Source organism: Rhinopithecus roxellana, chromosome 1, assembly GCF_007565055.1.
Source record: "Rhinopithecus roxellana isolate Shanxi Qingling chromosome 1, ASM756505v1, whole genome shotgun sequence".
NCBI classification, from domain to species: domain Eukaryota; kingdom Metazoa; phylum Chordata; class Mammalia; order Primates; family Cercopithecidae; genus Rhinopithecus; species Rhinopithecus roxellana.
The window spans coordinates 124,008,584-124,035,406 of record NC_044549.1 but is presented as its reverse complement, the minus strand read 5'-3'; the positions used below and the strand labels follow the sequence as shown (position 1 = coordinate 124,035,406).

Genomic DNA, 26,823 nt, shown 5'->3' with positions numbered 1-26,823 from the left:
TGCTGTGGCCTCTAATTGAGACCAGAAGTGTCACTTCTGAGCAGATTTTTTTTTTTTTTTTTTGAGATGGAGTTTCACTCTTGTCGAGATTGTGCAGTGGCGCAATCTCGGCTCACTGCAACCTCTGCCTCGCGGGTTTAATCGATTCTCCTGGCTCACCCTCCCGAAGTAGCTGGGATTACAGGCGCCTGCCACCACACCCAGCTAATTTTTTATATTTTTATTTGAGATGAGTTTCATCATGTTGGCCAGGCTGGTCTTGAACTCCTGACCTCAGGTGATCCACTTGCCTCGGCCTCCCAAAGTGCTGGGATTACAGGTGTGAGCCACCATGCCTGGTCATCTGAGCAGACTTCTTTACTAGAGATGGTGTAAGTTTTCATGTCCCTTTTCTCTGTTGTGGAGAGTGTGGAAGTGGGTGTCGTGATGGAACCTCCAGCAACCTGGATATGTGTATATCTCAATGAGCAGAACCTCCCCTGCCAGCTCAAGTGGGACATACGGTATGAGTGGGATGACCTTTGCTGTGTTAAGCTATTGGGTTTGGAAGGGGTTTGTTAGCGCAGAATAACCTAGCCCATCCTGACTAGTACACATACCAATACCACCTTAGACAGGCCAAGTCAAGTATGGAGACCATGTTTCTACAAAGTCAGGATCTTGGCCTGTGGAAGAGCTAATGCTTAACTCTGGGATCTTCTTCAGTAGGAGGGAATATCTTCTTGCAAAAGTAGGGCTGGATTCCTAAAGATGTAAACTCTTCCTCCCATTGTTTTGCCAGTCCCTGTTAAGTAGAGAACTCTGATTCATTCATTTGCCGTTGTGTCCCTAAAGTCTAGCCCAGGGCCTGGCTCACAGAATACTTAATTCTTAATTCACACACAATAGGATTTACTCTGAAGTTCCTTTCTATGAATCTTCCCGTAGATCACATTCAAAAATACGCCATGAGCCTTCCTCCCCTCTCTAAGTCCCTCCACACACCCCTCTGCCTTGAGCAATCTGTTAATTTCTCCTTGACCTAAGCCTCAGGCTGGACAACTCACAGCCTCCTTCCCCTGCCTGATCTTGACAATGACACTGTATAGGAGCTTCCCTGTTATCAAAGTCATACCCACCAATAATAATCTTTATAACTCTCATGATGGAACATTTGAAAATCAGAGGCAAGTGGTAAAAAACTCATCCATGATCTCACCTCGAAGAAACTGCTATTGACACTGTGACCTTTTCTTTCCTATTTTCCTTTATGCATTCCCCCTACCCCATAGTTTTAGGGAGAGCCTATGAATGTCTCCACTTTAGGAGGAGAGGGAAAAGCCACCCACAAATGCAGAAAATGGCAGAGCTGGGAGGGGACTTATGAATCCTTCAACCAACTCCCTTACATTACCATTGAGAATGCTACTTTATACTAGTCTGGGTGCAGATGTGTGAAAAGTAAAAACAAATGTCTGGCAAGACCCAAACCAAGCTAAGTGATTGTTGTCTCTGGGGTTGGGGGACTAGCAGGGTGGTGAAAAGATACTGTCATGTTTTGAATCTTTTGCAACAAAAATGTATTCAAGTATTACTTGCATTTAAAGCAGATGATTATTACTAGAAGAAAAGAGAAAGTCACTTTTATGTCAAGGGTTTCATGGCTATTATTGGCACGTTGGTTGAGGCCACTAGTTTCCTGGGTATCAATCAGTCTCCTCCTAGTGTCCTTGCCCCTTGGTCAAGTGTCCTCAAGGAAGAGATTCATTCCAGGGCAGCCCATTTTTTCCTACAAAAAATGGCACCCAGATGCCAAGATGGCATGGGAAAAGGGAAAATTCTGCAGGCCCCAACCTGAACCATGAGCCCACAAGTCCAGTCTCTGTAAGACCCAAGCTGGGATCAAATGCCTTCAAGCCCAGACTCAGCCCCATCAGAGAGGGGCAGTAGGTGCTCTCAAGACGAAAGGGATTCCTGGTGAATCAGGAAAGTTATTGGGCTGGAAAGTGATTAAAGGGCTGAGCGTGGGAGGGGATTTCCACTGAGAGAGCCAGGCCCAGGAGCAAGCCTGGGCGGGTCGGCTGCAGAGTTGCTGCCCACTCGAAGTCTGTCGCAATGGTGCCCATAAAACCCAAGTCATCAGAGACTTTAAACCTCAGTTGGGTTTTTCCTTCTGTTTCCCTTTAGAAAAACAGAGATCCGAGGAAACCCCAAAGCCCTGGAACAAAGGGCTGTACATCAAAGGGGTGTGAGCAGGTCAGGAGAAGTCTGAGGGAGAGGTCAGTCCGACTGAGTCTTCCAGCCCCCAGCTCCCAGGGAGAGGACAGCAGTGAGGAACCTGTGGATTGGAGGGTGGGTGCAGAAGCCTGAAGAGAGAAGCAGGGTGGGGAGGAGCAGGGCTGCAAACAGACCCATTTTCATGACCCATCTAGGTGAGGAGGCACTACCTGGCCTGAGGAATCCAGGGAACAGGTTGAGGAAGGAGTAGTGATGTTTTCTTTTCTTGCCTATACAGGGGTTCCATAGCTCCCATAAACTAGCCAGGCTTTTTTTTTTTTTTTTTTTTCAAATATGCACTAAATGTGCAAGATAGAATTTGACAGCTTTCATTTTACAGATGAGGAAACTGAGATCAGAAAGGGGAAGTGATTGTGTAAGGTGTCACCAAGCTTGGGCTAGGACACGGGAGCCCTGTCTCCTAGCTGAGTGCTCCTTCCCCTACACCAGTGGTTCTCACACGTGTGCATCAGAATCACCTGGAGGTCTTGTTAAAACATGGATTGCTGGGCTCCAAATCCAGGTCCGGGGTGGAGCCTAGAATTTGTATTTCTAACAAGTTCCCAGCTGATGCTGACGCTGCTAGCCTGAGACTACATTTTGAGAACCACTGCTCTAGACCCTTGTTATCTAAAGTATGTTCTGTTGACTATCAGCATCAGTGTTACTTGGAAGCTTCCAGAAGTGCAGAATCTCAGGTCCTACTCTAGACCTATTCCATCAGAATCTGCGTTTGCAAGATCCCTAGGTGATGTGTTTGCACACTACAGTCTGAGACGTGCTGGTCTATACCACACACCTCTTTCTGGACTGGGGGTCAAATGGAGGCAGCCTAGATGAGCCTTCCAACTCTGGTTGCCAGGGGATAATGGAATAGGAGCCCAGGGTCCTGTGGGGGAACCAACCCCGTTTTTATGTTCCCCAAGGTTAGGGAGTGGAGGACAGAACTCGAGAGACAGGAGGGGCTGCATGCTCAGCTCTGGGTTTGCTCAGTTCTGGTGTACACACCCCACATCAGGAGGCTCTATGTGCCCACCTTGGGGAATCCTGGGAATGCCTCGAGGCCAACAACTGCCATTCAAGCCTCTAAATCAACCCCCGCTCTGAAGCCAGCCCTTGTGTTTGAAATTCTATTTCAAGAACATATGTAATACCTATGTGTTTATTTTGTTTTAAAAATATGCCTAATACATGAGTATGACATCGAAACCATATTGAAGCATGCTCATAAAATGACAGGCATTCTCACACTGCCCATCCCCATCCTGGACATTCCATAAGTAACTTATCACTGTGAATCCTGTTAGATATAACCTGTACAACAAAGATGGACTTCTGTTCATGTGTGGCCATGCTATATACCTTATTAACTTACTGTACTGTAATATTTCCCCATGAAACAACATATTTCAGGCATCTCACCCTACCAAGCCCTGTGGATCTGTTTATTTTTAACTGCCGCACCGCATGAACATTTCTGTACTGTGCAGTTACCTAGATTTTTAGAGAAGCAAAGCAGTCACAGGATTTTAAAAAGTCAAACAATACAGATTGGCGAACAACAAAAAAATAAAAGTCTCTTTCTTCTTTATCCTTACCCAGAGAGACTGTTAACAATTTATTTTAAATTGTTATTTACTTTTCTAAACAGGGTCTTGCTCTGTTGCCCAGTTTGGAGTGCACTGGTGTGATCATAGCTCACTGTAGTGTCAAACTCCTGGGCTCAAGCCATCCTCCCACCTCAGACACCCGAGTAGCTGGGACTACAGGCATGTGCCCCACTATGGCTATTTTTTAAAAATTTTTTTGGAAAAACAAGATCTTACTATGTTGCCTAGGCTGCTCTCATACTCCTGGGCTCAAGAGATCCTCATGCCCTAACCTCCTAAGGTGCTGAGATTACAGGCAAACCATTTATTTTTGGTAGTTAATTAAAATACTTAATTTTTATAACAGGTTTGGATGTATAGTAAATTTGAGCAGATAGAACAGAGTTCCTGTATACCTACCCTTCCTCCATAGTTTCTTCTATTATTAACATCTTGCATTAATGTGTACATTTTTTACAATGAATGAGCCTATATTGATACATTTACTATTAACTGAAGTTCATAGTTTAAGCTCACTCTTGTATGCTTCTGTAGGCTTTGACAGATGCATAATGTCACGTATCTACCATTATAGTATCATACAATCATACAAAATAGTCTTGCCTCCCTAAAAATCTCCTTTAACCATCTAGTGGTTTCCATTATTGTTTTAAATAATGCAGTTACATTCTTTTTATTAGTTCATTAACTCTAGATTGCATTTATCGATTCCCCATAATGAGAGGAGGGGAAACTATTGCATTATCCTTTTCCACCTCCCAGTTTTTGTCATGTACATTGCCATTTCATTTTCTCATCCAATAATTATTTGTTCAGTTCCTACAGTGTATTAAGCAATGTTCCAGGTGCTGGAGCCACAGGGTAAAAAAAAAATAGATAGGCCGGGCGCGGTGGCTCATGCCTGTAATCTCAGCACTTTGGGAGGCTGAGGCAGGTGGATCACGAGGTCAGGAGATTGAGACCATCCTGGCTAACACAGTGGAACCCTGCCTCTACTAAAAATGCAAAAAATTAGCCGGGCGTGGTGGCGGGCGCCTGTAGTCCCAGCTGCTCAGGAGGCAGAGGCAGGAGAATGGCGTGAACCCGGGAGGCAGAGCTTGCAGTGAGCCGAGATGGCACCACTGCACTCCAGCCTGGGTGACAGAGCGAGACTCTGTCTCAAAACAAAAAAACAAATAAACAAAAAAACTCCCCGTTAACATAGAGCCTACAAGTAAAGGAGATAGACAATAAATAAGAAAAATACAAAGCAGTGGATGCTAATTATGTGCCATAGAGGAAAAACTGAGCAGGGAGGGGATACAGTGTGTGTATCTACGTCTATGGAAGGGGGTTGTGGCTTTAAACAGGGTGTTGGGAGAAGACCCCACTGAGAAGGTAATATGTGAACAGGGCTGAATGTGGTGAAAAAATGAACCATTTGGTGATCTGAGGGAGAGGATTCCAGACAGTGAGGACAGCAGGTGCAAAGGCTCTGAGGAAAGAGGGTTGCCAAATTCAAGGGATGGTGAGGACTGTGGCTGGAGCCAGGGAGAGAGGAAAGTACAGGAGGTAAGATCAGAAAGTGAAGGACAGGTCTTAGAGGACCTTGCAGGCAGCATCAATTACTTTGGCTTTACTCAGAATGAGGTGAGAAGGCTCTGGTGGCTTTTGAGCAAAGGAGTGATATCATCCTTAGTTTTAAAGTGTTTGCGGTGTTAATGTACATCTTGTTTTGTTAATAAATTGTCTTCAACACTTTTCTTTAGATTGAGTCTAACAATTTATGATCACTAAACAGAATTTATATAAGATTAAGTAAATAGCCAGGCATGGTGGCTCATGCCTGTAATACCTACACTTTGGGAGGCTGAGGCTGGTGGATCGCCTGAGGTCAGTAGTTCGAGACCAGGCTGGCCAACATAGTGAAACCTCGTCTCTACTAAAAATACAAAAAATTAGCTTGACATGATGGCAGGCACCTGAAATCCCAGCTACTATAGAGGCTGAGGCAGGAGAATCACTTGAACCCGGGAGGTGGAATTTGCAGTGAGCTGAGATTGTGCCATTGCACTCCAGCCTGATCAACAAGAGCAAAACTCAATCTAAAAAAAAAAAGGATTAAGTAAATATAGAAAACAAAAGCTATGTTACTTTTTGCATCTCTCTGGGTCTCATTCTTGCCTCTACCCCACCTTATTCCCATCTTTCTTTCCACCTTGTCCTGGGTAGCCCCCCAGAGGGACCCCTCCTCTCCACTTGTAATTCCTCCTTCTCACACACGTGTGGAGGTGGTGTGGCTCAGCCCTAGCTAGAGCCATTTCCAGCACATTCTTCCCTGGGGCCATTTTGTAGTCTAGCCTGTTCCAGCTGGACTTAGATTTACTGACAGGGCAGATCCGCTTTCCCTTTGGGGTGGGCAGAGGGAGGAGCCAGCTCTGGGTTGCCACCAGGGGACATTTTGTCCATCAGCCCGATGTGGAATTAACAAGTCAATAAGAATTGAGTAAGTGGTGGGGTGCGGTGGCTCATGCCTGTAGTCCCAGCACTTTGGGAGGCCAAGGTGGGCAGATCACGAGGTCAGGAGTTCAAGACCAGCCTGGCCAAAATGGTGAAACCCCATCTCTACTAAAAATACAACAATTAGCCAGGCATGGTGGCACATCCCTGTAATCCCAGCTACTTGGGAGGCCGAGGCAGGAGAATCACTTGAGTCCGGGAGGCAGAGGTTGCAGTGAGCCGAGATCGCGCCGTTGCACTCCAGCCTGGTAATAAAGTGAGACTCCATCTCAGAAAAAAAGAGAATTGGGTAAATATCTCTAGGGCCCAGCACTGCTCCACCCCAGTCTCCCGAGAAGGTTAAGTCAGAGCTCCTCTTCCAGGAGATGGGGAGGGATATCTCAGCAGGGAGGGAGGAGCAGCACCAGCCCACCTCGAGCTCCCTCCCCTGCTGCCCTCTGGGCCTCAGGAGACATCTGTCTTTGTCTCTTCTTTTATGCCATTGTCTACTCCCTCTCCTGGAGGGGCATTCTGGGAGTTAGGAGTTAGTTGTCATCACATGTATGTGTGTGTGTGTGTGTGTAAAGAGCTGTGGATGAGACACTGAGAGTTCCCTTCTCTCATCTCCTAACTTTGGGGCTGCAGAGGAGGGCACTCCTATCCCCACAACAGGACCCTCCCTGTGTCTGTTAGGCTCTGCTCTTTGGGCAGGAGGATGGCAACACAGGGTGTAAGTACAAAGAGGTCTTATTACTGTCATTATTACATATCATTACTCCTGTAAGAATCTATTATTAACATGTTGATGAATAGGCCCCTAAGAAACTGTGGGCCTGGAGGAACTGACCAAGATGGGGGCAGAATGAGGACCTAGGAGAGCCCTCTTCCAGTGCCCAGCTTAATCTCAGGATCCCCATCATTCTCTAAAGGGAATAAAAGTGGGGAGATGGAAGGAAGAACATTTATCCAGACTCAGATTTGCCAGGCCCTGTCTTGGGTCTTTCACAAATGTTATCTAACTTATTCATCAGGACAACTCCATGAGATGAGAATGAATTAATCCTCCTATTCGACAGATGAGGAAATTGAGGGAGGTCAGTAAAGTTGCCCCAGGTGGGTAGGACACAGCAATCAAGGGAGAAGAAGTTTGAACTCAACTCTGCAAAGCTCTTGTCTTTACACAATATTCTAGCCAGAACAGAAAGAGACCTCTCCCTCCGCGTTCCCCTCCAGTTCTGTATCCAGGAGAAGTCCATTCTAGGGGGAGGTTGAGGGAGGATAGAATCTGCGGAGCGGAAGGAAGCAGCAAGGTTGGAGCTGCGCTTACACATGGGACTGGCTGTGCCATCGGTCTAGCGTCGGCCCCTGGAAGTGTGTGCGGTGGAGAGGACCGCAGACAGTGGCATGCCCAGGTCACGGAGGGGGTCCCTCCTCCCCCACTACAAGGAGGGCATGAATGACCTCAAGCCTGAGCTCTCCTTTGTTGGCACTGGCTACTTTCTACAGGCCTCCCCGCGCAGTGCGTGCGGGTAGGAGTAGGAGCAGGTGAACTGTCCAAGCAGAGGCAGCGATCGACAGCCTCTCTTGGGTACTGCACAAAGAAATCGGCCGATGGAGGAGGAACCCAACATAGGCTTGATGCAGAGGCTGGGGGCCTCATGGCCTGCCAAGTAGCCAGCAGCTGTCTGACGCCTAACATGCAACTGGTGCCACTGCGCGTTCGCCAAGCCCACCCCCTTGCTAGCAGCACTCTCTCCAATCTAGGAGATGCGCCTTCCCCCCGCCCTTCCCCGCCATCTCCCCCTTCATTCAAGGCTTGGGGGAGCTGCGGTTCCGAGAAGCGGCAGACGGCAGCCAGAAGGCTTGGGCTGTTGAGTAAGCAGCCCCCTCTCAGTCCCAGCCCTCCCCGCCCCTCGTCCTGCGCCTCCAGTGAGCGACTGAGCCCCCGCTGCGGCCCCGCCCCCTGGGCTCTGCCAGAGCTGGTGCACTGCGCGGAGGGGAGGGCCGGCCGAGGCAGGAATGCGCGGCGGGCGGGCGGCGCAGGAGGCGAACAGCGGAACATGTAAGGGCACATCCCGCGAGCTGCCGCCCAGCGCGCAGACAGAGCCCAGGGGAGCAAGAGAACGGGCGGGCGGCGTGGCTTACGGGCTAGGGAGGCGCGGAGGCACCCGGTAGAGGCGGGCCGGCCTGGGCCAGCTCCGGTAGAGCAGAGGAGGCGGTGCCGGCTGAAGCGGGGCGGTGGGCGCGGAGCGCGCTGGGGGCACCCACGCCACCTCACCGGCAGCCAGGTGCTGAGGGCCGCAGTGCGGGCGCGCCGGGCAGTCAGGACGCAGGTGGGCAGCGCGCACGGCCAGCCAGCCCGGGGCGCCAGAATCCTGCGCTGCCGGGCCGAGAGTGGCGCCGCGCCCGCCGCAGCCTGGAGCTTTCCGCGAACCTCGGGGCCCCCATGACGGCGGCGGCGACGGCCACCGTGCTCAAGGAGGGCGTGCTGGAGAAGCGCAGCGGCGGGCTGCTGCAGCTGTGGAAGCGGAAGCGCTGCGTGCTCACCGAGCGCGGGCTGCAGCTCTTCGAAGCCAAGGGCACGGGCGGCCGGCCCAAGGAGCTCAGCTTCGCCCGCATCAAGGCCGTGGAGTGCGTGGAGAGCACAGGGCGCCACATCTACTTCACGCTGGTGACCGAAGGCGGTGGCGAGATCGACTTCCGCTGCCCTCTGGAAGATCCCGGCTGGAACGCCCAGATCACCCTAGGCCTGGTCAAGTTCAAGAACCAGCAGGCCATCCAGACAGTGCGGGCCCGGCAGAGCCTCGGGACCGGGACCCTCGTGTCCTAAACCACCGGGCGCACCATCTTACCTTCATGCTACCCACCACCTCGGTGCTGAGGTCAAGGCAGGTAAGCCCCCCGGGGACTGGACCCTCTTCTCTTCTTCCCTTCCTTCTCCTCTTTCCCCTACAGAGAGAATGAGGACTAGCATTCTACTTCACAGCCGGACAGTCTTAGGGGAGGGTTCCTGGGGCCAACTGAGGGCATGGGAGGCCTGGGCCAGTGGCCAACCCAGCAGATCCGGACTTTACCCTGAGGTGCCAGGTCGGCTGGTCCTGAATGTGACCCAGGTGTCTGAGAGGAAGATGGAAGCCCTGGGAGGGGGACCCCTGGGTGGGATGAGCCTTCCTACAAGTTGGTTCAGCCCTGACTCAGGTGGAAGGAAGTAGAGAGAGTCTGGCCTGCAGGTTGCCCCAGGCTGTGGGCCTGTGCTTTCCACGTAGAGCAGGGCTCCTGGACTTCGGCTTTCTGGCAGCTGGGGACAACTGAGGGTGGGGACACAGATCGTGGAGACAGACCCTCTTTCCCTCTAGGTTGAATGCTTGTCATAAAGTTTGAGCACTGAATTGATGTAGAAAGACAGTATCTCTCAGTTAGCGAAGGCACCATCAAGCCTTAGGAATAGAGCCAAGGAGTCCGGCCCCCGAGGTAGGGCCTTAGTGGGCTGGCTTGGCTGGACTGGGCCTGAGGGATCCAGCTCCTCCTGTACGTGTGTATGTGTTTGTTGTTGTTGTTGGTTCTTGAGACAGAGTCTCGCTGTGTCACCCAGGCTGGAGTACAGTGGTGTGATCTTGGCTCACTGCAACCTCCGCCTCCTGGGCTCAAGCAAATCTCCTGCTTCAGCCTCCAGAGTAGCTGGGATTACAGGTGCCCACCACCACACCCTGCTAATTTTTGTATTTTTAATAGAGACGGGGTTTCGCCATGTTGGCCAGGCTGGTCTTGAACTCCTGACCTCAGGTGATCCGCCTGCCTTGGCCTCCCCAAGTACTGGGATTACAGGTATGAGCCACTGTACCCGGCCTATATATATATTTTTGAGACAGGGTCTCTACCTGTTGCCCAGGCTGGTGCAGTAGCATAGTCATGGCTCACTGCAGCCTCAACAGCTTCAACCTACTGGGCTCAAGCGATCCTCCCACCTCACCCTCCAGGTAGCTGGGACTACAGGCACACGCCACCATGCCTGGCTTTTTTTTTTTTTTTTTTTTTTTTTGTAGATTTGGTTTTTCCCCACATTGCCCATGCTGGTTTCAAACTCCTGAGCTCAAGCGATCTGCCCACCTTGGCCTCCCAAAAGTATTAGGATTATAGGCGTGAGCCGCCGCACTTGGTCCCCATTCTTGACAGTGGGTTTTGAGCCCTAGGGCTCGCTGTTGGGAGAGCAAGGGAACTGGAGGATGGGCAACTGCACCAGAGTCTAGGCCACTGATGCCAAGGGGTGGGGGCCTAGCTGTCTACCTGCTCCTGAGTGCCAGTCAGGCCTGGCTGTGCCAGGGGAGAGGCTGGAGGAGGGCATGGGGCACTGGGGCAGGGTCGGTGGGTATAGGATGGGATCATGAGTTGTTTGTGATGTCTTAATCCTCTATGAGCAGTAGGGCAGGGAGTGGGGGGCGGATTTGTGGTCAGGAAGGCCCAGGGGAGGGGCCAGGAATAGAATCTGGAAGCCCTGGCTCTCAGCCCTGTGCCCTCTTCCCCAGATGCCACTCCCTTCTTGTGAGAAGTAGGAGTAGCGGTGAGAAAGGATTTAGCCTTCCTTCTATCCTTGATTTTTCCAGTGGAAACCTAGATCCCCCCTCCCCACTACCACCTCCTAGGTGACCTTACCCACCTGCACGCATCTTCAACAATAGAGAGTCCTAGTGAGCCTGGGGCCCCATCTAGTGCCATACCCCACTTTGATGGTCCTGTTAACGCCCTCCCACATTGTAGTGAGAGTTTAGTTGAGAAGTGGGGTGTAAGGCAGACCCCCTGTGGTGAGGATTGATCCACGTCGATCCTCTGGTCTTGGGGGCCTGGGAGGAAGCAGATTCCCTTGACCACAGTATGTATGCAAAAAATATTTTCCATGTTTATGGAAAAGGCTGGAAAGTGCTGGTGTAAAATGCCCAGCTCATAATAGATACTCCTTTCCCCAGTGTTGCCCCTGCTCTAACTGCTGTTCTTTCTTGCCAGCTTCGTTGTTCCCTCTGGTTTGTGGGGGCACGGCTATGTTCCATGTGGCGAGGTGGAAGGCATGGGCGTGTGGAGGAGGCACTGGAGCTGAAGGAATGGACAGACCCTGGGAGGAGAGCAGAAGGCTTCGCAGGGCTGAGGATGAAGATTCAGCCCCTGGACGGTCCCAGACTCTCAGGACATGCCCAGCTCAGGGGCTTCGAGCCACAGGCCTGGCCTCATATGGCATGAGTGGGAGCTGGCATGGGAGCCCCCTCCCTGCTGTGGTTCTGCCCTCTGTCCTGCAGACTGCTCTTAGCCCCCTGGCTTTGTGCCAGGCCTGGAGGAGGGCAGTCCCCTATGGGGTACCGAGTCAACGCCTCAGGAATCAGGAGGCCAGCCTGGTACCCAAAGGAGTACCCAGGGCCTGGCACCCAGGCCCACTCCAGAATGGCCTCTGGACTCACCTTGAGAAGGAGGAGCTGCTGGGCCTAAAGCCCACTCCTGGGGGTCTCCTGCTGCTTAGGTCCTTTTGGGACCCCCACCCATCCAGGCCCTTTCTTTGCACACTTCTTCCCCCACCTCTACGCATCTTCCCCCCACTGCGGTGTTCGGCCTGGAGGTGGTGGGGGTGAGGGGGGTTTGGCCATTACCATTTCATGTCTTTCCCCAAATGAAGATGCCCTGCAAAGGGCAGTAACCACACAGTTTGCCGAGTGAAATTCTTTGCCCACAAAGTCCCAGGGCTTGGAGCATCTCTCTTTATCCGTATTCTCCCAATTTGCAACCCATTCTGAAATCTCCAGCCTGGATAGGCAGAGACACTACAACCCCAGTAGGCAGGGCCTCTCTGGTCCTAGAAAGGAGGGCCTATAGATTCTGGACCAAGGGATGTCAAGCTGGTCAGTTCAGTCCCTATAGATGCCTCTTCTACAGGAGGCTACCCTGCCCCTGCTACCCTGGGAACGCCTCAGCTTTCTGGGTAGAGCTTGTCTCCCTGTCATTTATACTCTCAGGCTGTATACATTTACACAGTAAGTTTTCCCTCCTGGAGGGTTAAAAGGAATAATTTCAACAGGATGAAGGCCTGGCACGGTGGCTCACAACTGTAATCCCAGGACTTTGGGAGGCCGAGGTGGGTGGATCACCTGAGGTCAGGAATTTGAGACCAGCCTGGCCAACTTGGTGAAACTCTGTCTCTACTAAAAACACAAATGTTAGCCGGGTGTGGTGGTACACACCTATAGCCCCAGCTACTGGGGAGGCTGAGGCAGGAGAATTGCTTGAACCTGGGAGGCAGAGGTTACAGTGAGCCGAGATCACACCACTGCCCTCCATCCTAGGTGACAAAGCAGTGAGACACAGTCTTAAAACAAAAAACTGGAGAAAACTGAGGTACAGAAAATAGCTGCCCATAGTTATACAGAAACTATTGATTGGTAACCCTGGACCTTTCCAAGCTGTGGCCAGTAGGTGATTCTACTTTCCTTTCCTCCATTATTTCCCCATGTCTGACCTTCCCTGTTGCAAAGTAGTGGCCTACTTCAGAGTCTCTCTGGAGGGAGCAAGGAGGCTGAGTGGCTCCCTTCAGCAACTTGAAGTCTCTTTAATTGTTTTGTGCTTCCAACCTGTTGTGCTTCTAACCTGTTTTGCTCCCCTTCAGATTTCTGTCACCTTCCAATCAAAACCCTGTCCTGTGCCCCAGTCCCTCAGAGTCCACAAGAGGTTCATCTTGCTCATCTGATGTGTGAACTACATCACACAGTTGAATGAGAATGTGTTAATTACAACAGAACTTTTATGAATACATAACTCATTGTATCCAATTGTACAATTGCCCCTGGGTGGCTTAATCCCACCATGGCAAATAAGCATCTATTCATGCAACCCTGATCAGTGCTGAGAAAGATCAGGGCTCAACTAGAATGCTGTGATTAATTGGTGATAGCTGCCATGGGCTTTGGGAGAAAGGTAGGGAGAATGGCGGCATTATCTGGGAGGTGGGCATGGCTAGAGAGAAGAGGGTTGCCACCCCTCCCTTGATTCAAGCTTTGTTAATGGAAGGGGTTACCTACTTCATCCTATATAACAGCAGCCTCTAAAATAGAATCTTTGCTCTTCAAACCCAAGGGTAACTGATGGTGGGGGTTCAGGCATAAGGAAAAGATGTATCCAGGCAGTCAGGAATAGGGGAGTGGGCTGGGCGCGGTGGCTTACACATGTAATCCTAGCACTTTGGGAGGCCAAGGCAGGTGGATCACCTGAGGTCAGGAGTTTGAGACCAGCCTGGCCAACAAGGCGAAACCCTGTCTCTACTAAAAATACAAAAATTAACTGGGTGTGGTGGTGCATGACTGTAATCCCAGCTACTCGGAAGGCTGAGGAAGGAGAATCTCTTGAAACCAGGAGGTGGAGGTTGCAGTGAGTGGAGATAGCACCACTGCATTCCCGCCTGCGTGACAGCAGCGAGACTCTGTCTCAAAAACAAAAACAAACAAACAAAAAAAAAAAATAGGGGAGTGGTAGTGAACAGATGGGAGTGAGAGGCAAGACATCCAGCAAACTAAATGCTTTTACAGGCTAGGCACTGTGCTCGACTCTGGGGATGCAGAGGAGAAAGACAAGATCCAGTCCTCGCCTCAAGGAGCCCAGGTTCTGGTAACATTAGTCAATGCTAACTGGTGCCAATAGAACTGGCCACCAGGGGACAGGGGAGCACTGGGCAGTACTTTCTTTGTCCAGCACTAGGGGTCGTTCTCAGAGCTTGGCTGCAAAGGGCAGTGGAGGGCATAGTATGAGACATCAAGGGCAGAGGGCAGGTGGAGGGGGAAACAGGCTCTAGTTTCTGGCACTCTGCTTTTTTGGAACACCAGCCCTATTGGTTTAAATTAAAGCCCTATTGGTTTAAATTAAAGCCCTATTGGTTTAGTCCTTGACCAAACCCAGTTTCTGTTTCTTGCTAGGAGAGTCCCAGCCCCTTGAAGAGTCTGCTGCTGTTAGAGCCCCTGACACAGACCCTAGAACGCAGTAGGCTCCTTGTATGCAGCAGTGTGGGTGCTGGTGGTTACGATGGGTGATCATTTACTATCATTTGTAAGAGTCTGGGAACTGTCTGAGGATTGTAAGAGCACTCACAGCACAGAGGTCTGGGGTGCAAGACCAGGTTTTTTTGTTGTTGGTTTTTTCTTTGTTGTTTTGTTTTGTTTTGTTTTTTGAGATGGAGTCTTGCCCTGTTGCCCAGGCTGGAGTGCAATGGCGCGATCTCGGCTCACTGCAACCTTTGCCTCCCAGGTTCAAGCGATTCTCCTGCCTCAGCCTCCTGAGTAGCTGGGATTACAGGCACCCACCACCAGGCCTGGCTAATTTTTTGCATTTTTAGTAGAGACGGGTTTTCACTATGTTGGCCAGGCTGGTCTCGAACTCCTGACCTTGTGATCTGCCTGCCTTGTCCTCCGAAAGTGCTGAGATTACAGGCGTGAGCCACCGCACCCGGCCAAGACCAGGTTTTAAAAAAGATCCATGACCTTTTTGGGGAGTCTTTACCTCCCTGATGGAGGAGGGGCCCTCCTGCTTCCTGGGTTCACCAGTGTTCTCACTGCTCTGCTTTTCATGACTTTGAATTTCCAAGAAGGAGCAAAGGCCTTTACCCCGGGAAGGCTTGGCTAGACCTCGGAGTAGGGTCAGGACCTCTTTGGGGGCACAAACAGGCTCTGATAGTGCCAGTAGACATGCATGAGATGGAAAACCTTTGCTCAGTTGGGCCTGTGAGACCAGGGAAGGGCTGTTGCCACCAAGTCTCCCTGTGCTTCGGCAGCCCCAGCGTGGCCTCACCCCTGCCCAAAACATGAGTCATCCATGGGAACATGAGACAGGGCAAGTCTCAGCCAGGCAGCTGGGAGTCCGATGAGGTGGGGCGGGGAGACCGAGGGAGAAGGGATGGGCTTGCTCTGGTCAGGGTGAGCTGTGATTGGGAGCTAAGGCTTTAGCAAGAGTGAGCTTGTTGCAAGGGTGAGAATGGAGACCAGTGGGGAGAGCCAGAGTGAGAGTTCATGAGCTGCAATCGCAGCAGGAAGGAGTAGGGGCAGATGGACAGGGCATTACTGTATGTAATCCTGAAGTCTGTTGGGGATGTATAGGTACTGTGGGCAGCTGTCCCACCAGGGCCAGGACCCAAGGACCCTGGCAAGACTGGCTGTGCAGGAATATACTGTAAGGCTGCACAGAGAGCCCTGGTTTCACCTCCCTCAGTCTCCCGAGGGGGTCCACCATGGTTCACCGAAATGATCTGTCCAGAATTCAATTCATTCTTCTGCTAAAACTGCCAGCGCTTTCCCCACTGCAATGGGAGGAGGCCCACTCCTTGAAAGGGTCTACTCTCCACTACCAGGGCTATCTCTCCAGTGTTTGTCTCTACATGCTCCATGCCCAGCCCCAGCATGCAATCCACCCCCATTCCAGGACCAGGGAAAGCTGCCTCACACTGCCAGACCAGTGTACCCCCACTCTTGCTACACACTTCTGTATCACTGGCTCAGCTCTCTCTCATGTCACCACCTCTGAGAAGCTTCTCTGACTGCCCTGCCTTTAGGGCAGGCTGAGTAACTGCTTGCTTCTCTCTGTGCTGCCATACCTCCTCCATTAGTCACACTGCCTTGTGATTGCTGGTTTATGCATCTGCCTGTCCAACTAGACTGATCGGTTTCTGCACTTGTTATTTGTATATTCCTAGTGCCTCAGAGTATCTGGCAAATGGTAGATTCTAATAATAAAAATGACAAGTGGTATATGGTGTTGACCCAAGAACTGTAAATTTTTTTTTTTTTTTTTTGAGACAGTGTCTCATTCTGTCACCCAGGCTGGACTGCAGTGGCATGATCTCAGCTCACTGCAACCTTGACCTGCTTCTGGGCTCAAGTGATCCTCCCACCTCAGCCTCCTGAATAGCTGAGACCACAGGCGTGCACCACCATGCTTAGCTGGTTTTGTATTTTCTGTAGAGGTGGAGTTTCACCATGTTGAACTCCTGAGCTCAAGTGATTTACCTGCCTCAGCCTTCCAAAGTGTTGGGATTACAGATGCGAGCCACCATGCCCTGCCTGTACAATTCTTAAATCATGTAACGTTTCAACAACCCTGTGAGGTAGGTGTGATTATCACAACTCCCATATTTTACATTAAGAAACTGAGGCCCAGATAAGTGGCTGGTTCAGAGTCGCACAGCAGCTAAGTGGTGGAGCCAGGAGTCAATGTGGTCACAGTGGGACTCTAGGTAAGGGCTCTTAACCCAACACCAAATAGATTCTTACTGTTTGTGAGTAAATGAGTAAGTGAATGAACCCAGTATTTTGCTGGGAGAAAGGAGATCAGAGGAGAGAGAGTTGGCAAGGATCAAACCCTGAGAGGGCAGAGAAGGGAATGGTCTGTGGGCTAGGGGTAAGGGAGGCTTCATGGAGAGGATGACTGGAGCCAAGCCCTGAAAGGGTGGAGACTAACTGCAGGAGAGGACCCAGAGAGGTGTCCCATGGGCTGGGAGGCTCTGTGCATGCTCACGGGAGCTAGGCCTGGGGTGAAAATAGCCTAGAAGAGCAGATGGACTCCTTTCTGTTAGGAAGGAGCAGTGAGGACTCTGGGGGAATAAATGGTGCTCCAGGTTCAGAACCTTGTTGCTGTATTGGCCTGAGATGCTCTTCGTCTAAGGACCTGGGCACGGGGTCACCTTTACCTGTAGGGTCAAACACTTAAGGGATCAGAAGCTGTGATCCCGTGTGGCACCAATCCTGGCCTCAGAGACCTAGAGGCAGCTCTCATGCCTTGCTTGCTGGCTGATCAACCATCCTGGTTGGCCTGGAATTCTCCAGTTGTAACACTGAAAGTTCTGCATTCTGAGGAGCATCTCAGTCCTAGGCAAACTGTGATAGTTGGCCACCGTACCCACTGCCCCAGGGACAGGAGGCCTTGCACAACCCATCCTCATGATCTCACCAGTCAGCTCTGCCCACAGCACTCAGCCCCATTGAGTGGGACCATGCAGAGTACAAGCCTGTGGGCAACAGCACTACAGCCCCGGGGCATCACTCATTAATGACTCAGAGGTCATCAGCATTTCCTGCCATCTCAGGGGAGAGACCTAGGCCCCCAGCTGCAAAGAAGAAAGATAGCCAGGGGTCTCTCAGGGGCTCTCCAATCAGCTCTGGGGGCCCTACTGGAAGCCAATTGCAACTCACTTTAACTCAGCCCAACTTCAGTGCTTTGTTAAGCATGAGTGAGTATTTGCTGCACAGGGGCATAAGCCCGTCCCACCTAGACCTTGGCTTTAAAGAGCTCCCAAGGTAACTGAGACAGAGAGGGCAGCATGCAAAAGGAGGAGGACAGTAAGGTGCAGGCAGAACTATAGGAGGTAGGATGGAGGTGCAGGGAACATTTGAGCTGGCCCTTTGAAGGGAGGATACAATTCTGACCATCAGAGAGAGGAGGGACAGTGTTCCAGGTGGAAGAAATCACCTGTGCAAAGGTGCCAGGATCAGAAAAGGTGAGGGGGGACAGGAGACACAAATGGTGTGCACAGAACCTGAGGTGCAACAGTCACACACAGAAGAAGTGGGCTGGGGGTCTGGGCTTGTTTCCATAGCAATGCGGAGCCTGTCACAGAGTTCTGTCATACACACACACACAGAGACACACACACACACAGACGCACACACAGACACACAGACACAGACGCACACACAGACACACAGACACACAGACACGCATGTACTCCTTATTTTTATTACAAAAAGATATTAATTGAAGAAAAATGTAAAAACACAGAAAACAATCACCTTTATGTTTCTATCTCTCAGAGACAGTGTTAGCATTTTGGTGTATTTTCTTCTACATCTATTTTGATGCAAACATATAATATGTTATTGTTTTCATACATGGGGTCATACTCTGTGTACTGTATTATATTATATTCTGCTTTTTTTTTTTTTTTTTTTGAGACTGAGTCTCGCTCTGTCCCAGGCTGGAGTACAGTGACATGATCTTGGCTCACTGCAACCTCCACCTCCCGGGTTCAAGCGATTTTCCTGCTTCAGCCTCCTGAGTAGCTGGGATTACAGGCACGCGCCACCACATGCCCGGCTAATTTTTGTATTTTTAGTAGAGACAGGGTTTCACCATGTTGGCCAGGCTGGTCTCGAACTCCTGACCTTGTGATCTGCCCGCCTCGGCCTCCCAAAGTGCTGGGATTACAGGAGTGAGCCATCGAACCCGGCCCCCATATTCTGGTTTTAAATGTGTTAATATATTGTGGTTATAAGGCCATACCATTACATGTCTCTCAATGCCTGTATGTTGTTCTGTTCTCTTCACTATTATTTATATAGCAAATCAATCCTTTATTGTTGGACATTCATGTTCTTTTTCATTCTTTCTGTCTTACGTATGAGGCTTCAATGACCATTTGCATATTTAAATCTTAATTTTTGTCTCCGGTTGTTGCTTCTTTGGGGTAATTTTTTTTTTTTTTTTTTTTTTTTTTTTTGCCATGACGTCTTGCTCTGGCACCCAGGCTGGAATGCAGTGGCATGATCTTGGCTCACTGCAACCTCCACCTCCCAGGTTCAAGTGATTCTCCTGCCTCAGCTTCCCAAGTAGCTGGGATTACAGGCACCCACCACCATGTCCAGTTAATTTTTGTATTTTTAGTAGAGATGGTGTTTCACCATGTTGGCCAGATTGGTCTTGAAATGCTGACCTTGTGATCTGCCAACCTCGGCCTCCCAAAGTGCTGAGATTACACGTGTGAGCCATTGCACCCAGCCATCTTCAGGGTAATTATTTAGGTGGAATGGCTGGGTCTCCCTGTAGGGTGAGCAGAGGTGATCCTTGGTGGCGGTGATGGAGAAGGGAGACCCTGGGAGGCAAGAAGTGAGTTGGGAGTAGAGCTAATGAAAACTTGATGACCAGAGGCTGTAATGGAAAGAGGAGGAGGGAGGCAATGAAAGCAACTAGTTAGGAAGTGCTCACTGTGGGAGAGACACTGAAGTACGAGGAGGCCTGCCAGTAGCAGTTAAAAACTTAAGCTCTAATCACAGACCTGAGCGTGAATCCCCGCGGTGTCTCATACTAACCACATGACTTGGGCAAGTTATTTGGCATGCCGTTAAAATGGGAATGATGATAACCCCACTTCCTAGGATCATTGTGAGAATTAATTGAGAGAACGCCTGTAAAGCAGATAAAGTACACAGATAGATAGTGCACAATAAATGTTTGTTATTACAGTAGTTATAATCATCCTCCCAGCAACCATGCTTTGCCTAATCCCTATTTAGAAAACTGTACATAATTAACAATTTAGTAACACTTACTGAGTGCTTTTACTTAATCCCAATTCTAGCCTTCATGCATAATGGTCTAAATTTCAGACTGTGCTTGATTGATATTCCTTCCACACAAGTGTCCTTATTTTACAGATGATGAAGCTGAAACTCAGAGATGTTGAAGCAGTTGCCTGAGATTCCCCAGCCAGCCAGTGGCTCAGAGTGGATTCCCGCCCCCTGACTCTGGATCCTAATGCTCTTCTCACCACCTCATGGCATCTCCCTGGCATTTGAACTTCCTGGTTGAAACTGAGGATAAACAGAGCAAGTGTGGCTCATCAAGATCCCCTTGTCATCGGGTTGTGCTGCGCTGTCAGTCTCACCAGCACCACTAATTGCACTCCATTCCGATGGCTCATGGCCCTTCACACACACAAAGGCCCTGCTCCCCTGCCAGGGAAGACAGAGTAGGTTGCACAACTTGTCTGCATTCACAGAGCATGTCACCAACCAAGCAACAAGGAGAACACACAAGTTTGGCCCTGGAAAACCCTTGGCTGACTCTGTTGAGACGAAAGGGGGCCTCCATGCTGACTGAGACAGTGCAGATAGAGGAACTGAGCTGTGAAAATAACTCTAAAAAGCCAACAGCATCTATTAACTAGACTTGACTGGGGTGGTCAGGGCTGCGGTTTGGAATTGTCTGCTATTTATGCAAAGGGGACTTTAGGTCACTCTGTGCTTACCCCATTTCCAAAACACACATAATCAACGAATGTTTCTCACAGTCTGGGTGGTCTCCCACATGTGTCCTGCTGGGTCTGTTTTTCCAGTGGGATGAAACATAGGCTCCTCCCTGGAAGATTCCTGGAAGACCCCTCCCCCCACCTTCACCTTTCAGTCCTGTAAGCTTCCTCATGAGTGCTGTGTTTCTTTCCAGGGCTCTGACTCAAAGAACCCTCTGCTGTGACCTCACCACATTATCACAACAGCCCTGTGAGGTTGGAAGAGATGGGAGTATTTCCTGATAGATTAAAGATGGTCATTCTAAGGCTCTGGGAAGTAAAGCGTCTTCCCCATGGTTAAGCTGGGGTCCCTAATCTCACTACCCAGTCTGGAGTTAGAAAGACAAATGTTCCCGGCCTGGCGTGGTGGCTCATGCCTGTAATCCCAGCATTTTGGGAGGCCGAGGCGGGAGGATCACTCGAGGTCAGGAGTTTGAGATCAGCCGGGCCAACATGGCAAAACCCCGTCTCTACTAAAAATACAAAAATTAGCCCAGCATGCACTGTAGTCCTAGCTACTCGGGAGGCTGAGGTATAAGAATCGCTTGAACCTGGGAGGTGGAGGTTGCAGTGAGCCAAGATCGTACGACTGCATTCCAGTCTGGGTGACAGAGCAAGACCCTGTCTCAAAAAAAAAAAAAAAAAAAAAAAAAAAAAGAAAGACAAATGTTCCCATCTAGGGCTTTCTGCTAAAGGATGTGGAATGCAGACATCTTGGCCAGTTGGGAATTTACCGAAGGGATCTCCTCCCTGCTGTGTCTCCTGGCCTCTGCTGGGTATCTGGCAGTTCCTGTGAGCTTAGCCTGCAAGTCCTGCTTGTAGTCAGGATCCTCTGCCAGTGCCCACTGCTGTACAGAGTTTTCAAAATGAAGGTACTAGTAAATCCAGGGTGCCTGGAAGGATGTGGGAGGACCTGGGTCCACTTAGCTTTTCCTAGTGCCTTCTGAGCTCCCAGACCCAACGCTGAGAGGTCTTCTGCCTGCACAGTCTGGTGAGGGGTCCACCCTGACCCTAGCAGCCAAGCCCTTGCTCTTCTACTCAGCTGCTCATGGGCCTGGGCAGAACCTGCTGCTGGAACTGACTTGAAGCAGACCCCTGGTTCCCTGCCCTAGACTGGAAGGTGCAGGAGGGCAGGGTCCTGTATTTTTTTTAATTGTGCTCACTGCTGGATTCTCAGGCCAGTGGCTGGAATATAGTGGGTGAATGCTCAGTGAAGACTCATGGAGAAAATGAGCATGAAATTCTGCATGTGAGTAGTGTGCATGCATGCACCTGTGTGTGTATACTGTCTTGGGGGCTTACCGGCTGTGAAGGCAAGTGTTTTCTGTTTGTAGGTGGATGTAGGCTGGGCTCCTGGGAGCTCCTGGCACACTTCAGATGAGTGGAGCTGGGAAGAAATCAGGCAGGTATGCAGTCAGGGGGAATGCACTGAGAGGACACCTAAGTGGCTTTCAGCAGGAATGCCGGCAGCCTGCACGCTCATTCAGGTTGCCCATTACTCAGCCCTGTGACCTCAGGCAACTCCCACCTTGCTGGGCCTCACTTTCCTCACTTATAAAGCAAAGAGGTTGAAGGAGGTCAGTAGGTTCCAAATCCTGCAGATGGTCAGACTCTCCTGGGTACCTGTTAAAAGCACAGAACCGTGTCACTACCTGCAGCCCACGAAAACTGAACCTCTGGAGCTGGCCTAGGTTTCAGTATTTTTAATAAGTCCCCATAGTGATTCTGAAGTTGCCAGCCCAAGGGAAGGATGCTTAATGATCTCAGACAGTGATATTAATCAAGAACTCAGGGTACAGAAAAACCATGGCTGCTGTCCTGGTCCCTGGGGTTTAGGGCACAGGTGCTTCATGGAGATTTATTGAATGAAACCTGCTGAATGGTGTTACACATACACACACACATATGCACACACATGCCCTGCAAGCTTATACACATCCACTTAGGCTCACATGCCAGGGTCCTGGGAGTGCCATCTGCAACAAGGGCAACCTCATTCCTCCATTTCCTGTGTCTTCCTCACACTGTTGCTTGTCTGATAATTTTCTTTGTCAGGTCTCATTCATATCCAAATATTCACTGGAGAAGAGAGCTCCATAGGCAGTTGGTTTCTGGTCACACTCCTACTGGTCTGGGGGTCAGTTTTCATACATGTACGATAGGAACTATTAGCCTCCCTCCCTGCAGGAATACTATATACATGAACAAGATCAAAAATGCAACACAAATAAGCATGTAGCAAAAAGTAAACGTGGGCTGTAGGCAGATAGAGCGTTGTTGATTTCCTCGGGCTGCTCTCTGTGGTGGCAGCCCTCTCTGCTCTGGTCTTTCCCATAGAACTCTGTGGTCTCCTCAAGCCTCTGTTCCTGTGTTTACCTAGCTTGTCCCTCCTGCTCCTTTGAGACTCAGTTTTGGAGTCATGGTGACAGGCAGACTCTAAGATGCCCCTGCCCATAATCTCTGCCTCCCAGAATTCACCCCCTTGTGTAATCCCTTCCCTCTGAGAGTGAACTGGCCTCATGACTTGCTTCTAACCAATAGAATGGGATGGGATGCCACCTCTGTGGTTAGGCTATGTAAGATTGTGGTTTCCATCTTGCTCATCCTGACTCTCTCATTTGCTCATTTTGATGAAGCCATGATTCTTTTTTCTTCTTTGAGATGGAGTCTCACTCTGTTGCCCAAGCTGGAGTACAGTGGCGTGATCTTGGCTCACTGCAACCTCCACCTCCTGGGTTCAAGCGATTCTCCTGCCTTAGCCCTCTAAGTAACTGGGATTACAAGCACATGCCAACATGCCTGGCTAATTTTTTTTTTTTTTTGTATTTTTAGTAGAGATGGGGTTTCACTAAGTTGGCCAGGCTGGTCTCAAACTCCTGACCCTGTGAACTGCCCACCTCAGCCTCCCAAAGTGCTGGAATTACAGGTTTGAGCCACTATGCCTGGCCTCAAGCTGCCATGTTTTAAAGGCCTACTTGGCAATGAACTGAGGGTAACCAGGGTGGCCTCTGGTTAAAGCCCACAAGAAACTGAATCTACCAACAACCATGTGAGCTTGGAAGCAGGTCATTCCACACTCAAGCCTTCAGATGAGACCCCATCCTGGCAGACACCTTGACTGCAGCCTTGTGAGGGACCCTGAAACAGAAGACCTAGTCAAGCCATGCCTGAATTTCTGACCCATAGAAGCTGTGAGACCATACGTGTGTGTTGTTTTAAGCCACTAAATTTGTAATAATTTGTTATACAGCAATAAGTAACTAATATGGAATCTTCTTCAGGAAGCCTTGTAGGGTTCTTTTCTTACCCCTAGTCAGAGCCAAGTGCCCCTCTGCTGCATACATCTGTCATTACCCTTTACACACTCTTACTAGTATAGCCTTGGTTTACTTGTTTATATCCCTCTCTAGGTAGGAACCACATCTCTTTACCATTTATCTCTAGTGCCCAACCCTGTGCCTGGCACACAGTAAGAGTTCAGTGTTTGCTGAGTGATTGAGATTATAGAATCTCTAACCCTCTTTACCTCCCCACCTTTCCCCAGATTTGGCAGTTTGCCTTCTCAAAAATAGGAGCAGGTCACCCTGAGATTACTGGCTACTAGAAGGCACCAGAATGCCCTGGGCTGTGGGAGGGGGTCATGCTATCACAGGGAAGGTGCTCAGGGCTCAGCCCTACGGTCTTGGAGTTCACACGAGTCATGAAAAGACTGAGAGCTGGTGGAAGAAGAACTGGATTCTTCTGCTTCCCATTTGAGCAATGTACCTTCTCTAGCTGGCCTGCTTAGCATAGGACTTCCTACCTTCCTACCTCAGGGCATCCTGGAATGTTTTGAGGTTGGAATGTCATTTTTCGTTTGTTTATTTTTGTTTTGAGATTGAGTTTCGCTCATGTCGCCCAGGCTGGAGTGCAATGGTGCAATCTCATTTCTCTGCGACTTCCACTTGAACCTCCTCCCAGGTTCAAGCAATTCTCCTGCCTCAGCCTCCCAAGTTGCTGGGATTACAGGCATGTACCATCATGCCAGCTAATTTTTTTTTTTTTTTTTTTTTTTGTATTTTTAGTAGAGATGGAGTTTCACCATGTTGGTCAGGTTGGTCTTGAACTCCTGACCTCAGGTGATTCACCCGCCTTGGCCTTACAAAGTGCTTACAGGTATGAGCCACTGCGCTACTGCGCCCAGCCTAGAGTGTCGTTTTTTTTTTTTTTGAGATGGAGTCTCACTCTGTCGCCCAGCCTGGAGTGCAGTGGCACAATCTCCGCTTACTGCAAGCTCTGCCTCCTGGGTTCATGCCATTCTCCTGCCTCAGCTTCCCGAGTAGCTGGGACTACAGGCGCCCACCACAAAGTCCGGCCAGGAGGATTGTTTTTGACCAATTAAAAGTGCTATCCCACGGCACGGCAGATGAACTCCTTCAAAAGGAAATTCTCCAACACAACATAGAAAAAGAGCCCCTTCCTGATTGAGCCAGGGCTGGGCACGTGTTCTCCTCTGTTCTATCAGGCAAGAAGGGTGTACTGGATTCCTGGGACTGCTGTAAGAAATTACCCCAAACTTGGTGGCTTAAAACAACAAAAATTCCTTCTCCTGCAGTTCTGGAGCCAAAGGTCTGGAATCAGAATAAATGGGCCAAAGTCAAGGTGTTGGCAAGGCTGTGCTCCCTGTAGTGGTTCTGGGTGAGAAATGATGTCTTGTCTCTTTTAGCTTTGGGTGACTCCAGGTGTCCTGTGGCTTACAGGATAGTACTTTTCACCTCTGCCTCTGTGGTCACAGTGTCTTCTCCTCTACTGTCTATAATTTCCATGTGCCTTCCTCTAATAAAGATGTGTGATGACCTTTACAACCCACCCAGCTCATCCAGAATAATCACACCATCTCAAGTTCCTTAGATGGTCAAACATCATCACATTTGCAGAGTCTTTGCCATATGAGGTAGCATCCACAGGTTCCTGGGATTAGAAAGTGGACACTTTGGCTGGGCGGGGTGGCTCACTCCTGTAATCTCAGCACTTTGAGGCCGAGGAGGGAAGATCACAAGGTCAGGAGTTCGAGACCTGGCCAATATGGTGAAACCCCGTCTCTACTAAAAATTCAAAAATTAACTGGGCATGGTGGCATGCGCCTGTAGTCCCAGCTACTCAGGAGGCGGAGGCAGGAGAATCGCTTGAACCCAGGAGGTAGAGGTTGCAGTGAGCCGAGATTGTGCTACTGTACTCCAGCCTGGATGACAGAGCAAGGCTCTGTCTCAAAAAAAAAAAGAAAGAAAGAAAGTGGACACCTTTTGGGGGCTGCCACCAAGGGTGTGCCCAGCAGGTGAGGAGCTGAGGCACAGAGCAGCATAACATCACATTTTCACCTGAAATGGAAGCCTAGTGCCTGAACTCCCAGACCAACTTCCCTGCCACAAGCTACTATCTCCAAATGAGGTGAGGCCCCGGACAGACAGGGCCAGCTCCCCGTCTGCCCATTTTGTTCTGCAGAGCCCAGCCTGCCTTCTCCTGGATCCCCAGGCTTCTCTTTCCTGCCCCCTCCTAGTTCTGCTGGCGCCTGCGTGGGAGGCTCTGGCTGCATGACAGGGGAGTCTGGCCTCAGAGCAAGGACTCAGAGGCCTCCTTCCCCAACACAGGCTTGGTAGACCCCCAGTGGGGGAGGCTGTAAATCCCTTGCCCCCGCCCACGGGAAACAGCTGGGTCCCAGGCACCTCCTGTGGACTTAACCCTTTCCAGAACTGCGGACCCCTCCCTGGGCCTGAGCTGGGAAGGGGTGGGGTAAGGGGGCTCTTCAGGTCCAAGCAGAGCTTTTGCTCATGTGTGTGGTGCTGGCAAGTGGCCCCACTATTGTTTACTGAGGGGACTTAAGCCTGCCTGTCCTGCCAGTAGCCAGGAAGGGCTGGGTCTGGTTAACCCTTGGTGTGGCTGTCAGGACCAGGGCAGGAAGGGTGTTGCCTAGGGTGCATGAACCTCCTCTTTGGTCATCGCCAGCATCCAAAAGGCCTTTGTCCAGCACCAGATTATACTGGGCTTTGGGATGAACGCTGGACCCGCTGGAAATAACTGTACACTGGCCCCAGGGCGGGGCTGCTGAAATCTAGCTGTTTAGTTAGCCCTCTCCTTGCTAGACTGTAAGTGTACAGGGAGCGAGGACCTTGGTTATCTTTGGCAGATAACAAATTATTTGTAAACGACCCGAGTGATGCTGGAAGTTTCCAGCTTTCCAAAATTATTTTTCTTCCCCTACCTCTTCTGACACAGGATCTCTATGGGAATGTTCTAATAGTTTGAAGGGTGTGAAAATGCTTAGGAAAGTTAAGTCATTACACACCTAATAATAATAGGGATAATTATTATTATAGTCTCCAAGAAGCTGGAAGAGGATACTCTTATCTCCAGGTGGGTGGGAAGGCCATT

At 50.2% G+C, this 26,823-nt stretch overlaps 1 protein-coding gene across 2 annotated transcripts; it reads left to right on the top strand.

Moving 5' to 3' along the window:
• Nucleotides 1-8,178: 8,178 nt before the first annotated feature.
• On the top strand, nt 8,179-20,662 carry PHLDA3 (pleckstrin homology like domain family A member 3). Of its 2 annotated transcripts, none has more exons than XM_030929996.1 (2): nt 8,179-9,236; nt 19,784-20,662. In XM_030929996.1, the coding sequence occupies exon 1, from the start codon at nt 8,791-8,793 to the stop codon at nt 9,172-9,174; it is 384 nt and encodes a 127-aa protein (XP_030785856.1). In that variant the 5' UTR covers nt 8,179-8,790; the 3' UTR covers nt 9,175-9,236; nt 19,784-20,662. The 2 variants fall into 2 exon arrangements, with proteins under 2 accessions (XP_030785856.1, XP_010377172.1); XM_010378870.2 differs by lacking the exon at nt 19,784-20,662 and adding an exon at nt 11,343-12,026.
• The last annotated feature ends 6,161 nt before the right edge of the window (nt 20,663-26,823 follow it).

Excerpts from the sequence above, each read along its gene's own strand:
- PHLDA3 (XM_030929996.1), top strand. The coding sequence starts at position 8,791 with ATGACGGCGGCGGCGACGGCCACCGTGCTCAAGGAGGGCGTGCTGGAG.